The sequence below is a fragment of the Rhododendron vialii genome, chromosome 2a (assembly GCF_030253575.1).
Source record: "Rhododendron vialii isolate Sample 1 chromosome 2a, ASM3025357v1".
Taxonomy (NCBI): domain Eukaryota; kingdom Viridiplantae; phylum Streptophyta; class Magnoliopsida; order Ericales; family Ericaceae; genus Rhododendron; species Rhododendron vialii.
Window position 1 is genome coordinate 18,487,310 of NC_080558.1, and position 5,562 is coordinate 18,492,871.

The 5,562-nt window shown below is 37.3% G+C and overlaps 1 protein-coding gene across 2 annotated transcripts; it reads right to left on the bottom strand.

Moving 5' to 3' along the window:
* Window positions 1-265: 265 nt before the first annotated feature.
* LOC131311863 (ribosomal RNA-processing protein 17) lies at window positions 266-5,562 on the bottom strand. Of its 2 annotated transcripts, none has more exons than XM_058339470.1 (4): window positions 5,328-5,562; window positions 3,911-4,016; window positions 2,281-2,401; window positions 266-750 (listed from the first exon to the last, which is right to left on the bottom strand). In XM_058339470.1, exons 1-4 carry the CDS (start codon window positions 5,438-5,440, stop codon window positions 473-475), a joined length of 618 nt encoding a protein of 205 aa, XP_058195453.1. In that variant the 5' UTR covers window positions 5,441-5,562; the 3' UTR covers window positions 266-472. The 2 variants fall into 2 exon arrangements, with proteins under 2 accessions (XP_058195453.1, XP_058195463.1); XM_058339480.1 differs by having other exon boundaries at window positions 266-732; window positions 5,328-5,557.

Here is a 5,562-nt window from a genome sequence, read left to right on the forward strand (position 1 = left end):
AGATTATATAGTGATAAATCAATGTAGGGGGCAATTTGCACATGGCTAAAAATTCAGGGGAACAGAATAAAGTTAGTCATTTTTCAAGTGAAATAGTGAGTCGAAACTCGAAAGCTTAGGGTAATTTTACCTAATACTCCACCGGATATTCCTGTACTCCAAATACGCGAACTACAAAACAGAACAAGAATTCGAAATAACCAAAAGGCGATGCATGAAAACCGATCTTATAAGGGCCAGTGTAAGAGAGGACACAAGGAAAAAATAAAAATCAAGAAAGAGAGCATTAGATATAAGACTGAGCATCACAATTTTACAATAACGAACATTCAATCAAGTTAAAAACAGTAACACGAATCTGTCAAACAAATGCCAGGCAAAAACTTGACCATTTCTCCCCAGCAGGTACCTTGGTTCAACCCGGAAACACCCTCATTACTAGAAAGGGGAAAGGAAAACTAACGAATTGCGATCAACGATTGTTATTTATTGTCTTTCCCTTTCTTATGTCTCTCTTTTTCTGTTGCTTTCTACGTGGCCTGGTCTTCACAACTCTCTTGAATGGTTTCTTCTTATTCACAGGCACTTTGTGCTGCTTCTTGGCATCCCCAACAGTGGAAGGGAGGGCTGCTGCCAGTGGTCTCTCAATTGGAAGCTCTTCTTCACGAGAAATCTCACTTGTTGTCACTGTAACTCGAACGTCACCATTGTCATATAATGCTGTTCCTTCAACTGAATCAAAACCAAGCCCTAATCTTAGAACAGAATAACACATATGGCTGTATAACAAATACATCATGTATTCCATGTACTTAGATATCATTACACAGAAAATACACTCATACGGTTTTTTATCTGAGTATCTCAAAGCACTTAGCTTGTTAATGTCATTCTTATAAAATAAAAACTAGCGTTTGTGCTCGTTCAATGCACGGGATAAAAAAATCACATTGGTTTTTTTCGGCCCCGTGTATCGAACGGGTACAACGGTAGTGATAAAAAATCTAGTTTAATATTTTTTTCGGTCCTTTGTTTGATGCACGCTAGCACTGAGAGACATGTATGGTGAAAAATGAATTTGTGAGTACCACGTGACGGTGGCCCTGCAGGGGCGTAGAATAATGTTTCCTCCATATTCAACCCCAAGTGTCTCTCTCTCTCTCTCTCTCTCTCTCTCTCTCTCTCTCTTATAAACCAAAAAAATAAAAAATGTAAAAATCTCTCTCTCTCTTATAAACCAAAAAAATAAAAAATGTAAAAAATTAGGATTGAAGGTTTGGAAGCTTTTGAAGGAAAAACACATTTGCTTATAGTATGTATTGATTGGTTCCATTCTAAAGTACCCATTAATCTCATAGTATTGTGATTCTTCCAAAAAGTTGCCAATTACACCTAACTTGCATATCAACTATCAAGCATGCTGCATATGTGGTCCAATATCAAAGGTCGAGCTAGGTTAGGAAAGCCATATCGATCAAGGGGATAGACTTGGAGCATATCCTAATTACTTCAAAATCAACAAGACAATTGACAAACCTTGAATGTCTTGACAAACCTTGAATGTCTTGACAAACCTTGAATTGATCCATATAAATGGTAATGTCGATAATAAAAGAGTAGAAAAACAATAATGAAAGAGGAGGGAATTCATGCTTACAGCATGCATCAAAGGGATATATGTTAAAGTTCACATCTCGTCTAGTGCTAATAGGAGATGTGTCTGATGAGCCATTAATTGTAGGTAAAAATTTATGTTGAACATTTTACGAGAGTTTTGGGACGATTGAGGTCTCTTGTTAAAAAGTCATGAAGAGAAGGAATATATGTCAAAGTTCACATCCATTTGACACATGCCGTAAGAATGAACTCCTTCCTCTTTCATTACGAATTTTTCACTCTTTTGATACCGGCATTACAATTTATACAGACAGATCCAAGCTTTGTCAATTCCCTTATTGATTTTGAAGTAATTAAACTTGTCTAAGTTTACACCCTTGATAGATAGGAGTATTGCTTTTCTTCATGTTTTTTAATTCTGATTTCAAAATGAAATTTCCTTAAAATCTGAAGTAAATCTAAAGTTTTAGGAACACATCTAAGCAAAATAGTCATACTTTGTACCTCAAGAAAATAAGGAAAATAATTGAAATCTCTCTTTTCCCCTTTTCTTCCTCTCCTTTAATCCCCTCTTCTCTCCTACCGTGGTAAACATAATGTATTTCAAATTTCCCAGCCAACATATTTCATGCTTTAAGCCAGTAGTTTTTTTAGGGAATATACCAGAAATGGATGGAACTGGCTCAATTTCTTCATCCTGTTCTGCATCCTCTCCAGCTTCATCAGGTCCAGCACTTGTTTCTGCTGGACCTCCGCCATATACAAGCTCTCTCTCCATCTTTCTCTGCATTAAGTATTAACTTAAAAAGTTAAGGCACGCAGAAGTACTGAACATAATCTGGTTCCTGAAGGGAGAACCTCTCGCCAATGATTATTTTAGTATAGAATATATCACATAGGGCATTCTGCTAGTTGCATAGTTGGTTTGTGCTCAATCAGTTAGTGTACTAAAACCTATTAAGCACACAAGCTAAAGAAATTTATAAAACTAGATGACTTTGCAGCTTTTAGTTAGATCCACAGGAATCCAAGTCCAGAAATTAAAAGTTAACATAGATAAATAGTAAAATGAAACAAGTTTAAATAGTAACTTATAAGTTGCAAGTTAAAACATCAGAGTCAGGTGTCCGAAGGACTAAATAACAAATATTTCGCTTCAAACTATATTTTGTATCCTACACAAAAATATGTTGACTAGATACAAGTAAAATGCACCAAGGCCAAAACAAAAGCGTTCTAAACAATCAACAACAGTCATGTAAAGAGTCAAAAGATGCATGGAATAAATCTAAGTGCAGCAACATCAACATGCATGTGGTCGAGAGGAAGAGAGTAAGAGATGGGAACAACAAAGAGCCCAACAAACAATAAATTTGCCATTTGCAATCATTCCAGATCAAAAGAGCATGGCAAAATTAAAGTATGACTTATCAAGAATTTTATGGATGTAATCAGTAGATGATTGAGATCATAAGGAGGCACAGTGAACAAATACCATCGAAGCATCAACGAAGTTAGGTGGTTAAGCCTTGATTGTAGGCAAGACAATGGGGACTACCAGTCCCCACATTTGTGTGGACTTTCAGGGTTGGATCAAAAAAGGCAAATCTAACAAGAAAATAAGGTGATCCGTGCCTTTTTCCCCTAACAAATGTCAATCTAGTGTTCCTAAAGTCATTATACAATGGCATAAATTACAACAAAAGGTAGCCATTTCCATAACCACTGGCAATACAATCAGTTGCTCACTTGTTTGAAGGTTTATGAATCAATATAAGTCGAATGGACTCATTATATCTATCCCCTCGGACCAAAACAAGCATAAACTCCCAACTCCCAAGAGATATCTTCCTACCAATCTACGCTTTTGCCCCAAACCAACTTGAACAAAGTGAAAATTTAGAAAACAGAATAAATTGGAAACAATCCCACCGAGACCCATTTTTTGTGCCCTATTCAAGCCATATCTGCAACTCTTTCGAAAAATTTAAAAAATTAACAGCATCTATAATATCAACTAACAGAGAACATGAAAAATAAAACAAGCTCTTTGATACTTGCACTCCGACTCTCAAATGTAGGAATACCATAAAACCAAATATAAGTAGATCACCTAAATAAATAAAATGATTGAACATGCCATTAAGCCGATACTAAATATCAGCAGGTCTTAATACATCACAATGTGATTGTACAAAATCCAAATTGTCATGTAGGATCATAGTTCCACGTCAAAAGGAACCCATTCCAATCCCATTGTAACCACCACAAAGAAAGGGTTAAAAGTTCATACCTTTTTACGTGCCTCAATGCGCTTCCGCCGATGTACTTCTTGTAATTGCAATTCAGCTTCCTTTCTCCTCTTCTTCTTTCTTTTGTGAAACCCAGTCACATAATCCCTTTCAAACAAGAACCCTAGTTAGACAATCACCATGAGAACCTCCAGCACGACACAAGACAATAAAAGTTTGTATGCAACCGAGAAAATGAACCTGATATTGTAATCCTCATTGCCAATTGGTCGGGTTTTCAAACTATGTCACCAAGACACCAACGACAACTACAGACTAGCATATATAATTGAGGGTGTATCTACTCTATGCACTAAAACACCCCTTTTACAAACAAAAGCCAGACAATAATATGGGAGGACCTACAACACAATGAAACAAGGATTCACCTGAAACCCACAACAAGAAACCAGTTGACGTGACCCTCCTGAAATTGCCTTTACTTACACTTGTACCCCTATCTTAGAGTATTTGTCATTTGATCCCCTAAAAAAACTATGTTCAAAGTTTCAACCCTAATTCTTCTAAGAATCCTTAGCATTCTGAATTATCTACAACAACTCCAACCTTTAAATCCTATGACCCTCCTGTCCCTCCCCCTCTCCCTCCCTCTCCCTTTCACTCTCACTCTCACTCTCATAAAGTTTCAAGTAAAAGCTACGACTTTTAATTCTGTTTTATTAGAATAAACTTGTTCCATTTCTAAACAATTAAGCTAAGATTTGGATTTAAATCACTCAATTTGTGAGGTGAATCTAAGTTCTATAAAGTACACTAAGTTTTCTCCAGTGGGACTTCTAATTCTACGTTTTTTTATGAGCCATAGCTTGGTAAGAATCAAAATGGTCTATCATTATGTAATTTTTATTTTGTATTTAGTGACTATCGTGCAATTACTAATCATATTGTGCTTGATCACAGAAAAATATGTTCACATTTATGATGTGTATGTGCACCTCCTATATCGAATTCCTGAATCCGCCACTATTTGTAATACTGATTGCCAATTGGTCAGGCTGGTTAACCATTTCACCACAAACAACTACAGAACTTACTTACAAACTTTTGAAAGTATATGCATAAATACACCCCTTCTCAAACAAGAACCCTAGTTTGATTCCCCTTGGAGGCACTTGGGATTTAAGTGGGGGCTGTGGCGGTGGGTTGCTGCGCTAGTTCCCTGTACGTTTACATTGCATGGGGTGGTTCCTACGTCATCAAAAAAAGAAGAAAAAGAACCCTACTTTGACAATCTCCATGCCAGAACCCACACCACACCACACCAAAGCACAAATTCGGAGGGAACCCACAAAATGAACTAGATAGTGCAATAGAAATTGGGCAGGTTTTAACCACTTGAGCAGCAATACGTAGAGAGTTACATACATACGTGTGTGGGTATGAGAGATATCTGGTTACCTGAGGTCTTTCTCGTCAAAAGAAACGGAGAGAGCCTTGTTCTTGAGAGACCTCTTCTTGATATGCCGAGCCCGAGTGAGCTGGGTCTCTCCTGCTTCCTCTGCTTCTTCCATGGATGGCGATTCCCAAAGCCTCCTCTCTGTTTCCTGACAATTGAATGTCTACAGTGTTTGAAGGAGGGAATACTTTTGTTCTTGGTTCAAAGATGAAAACGAGTCGAGGGCACGTTTGGGCT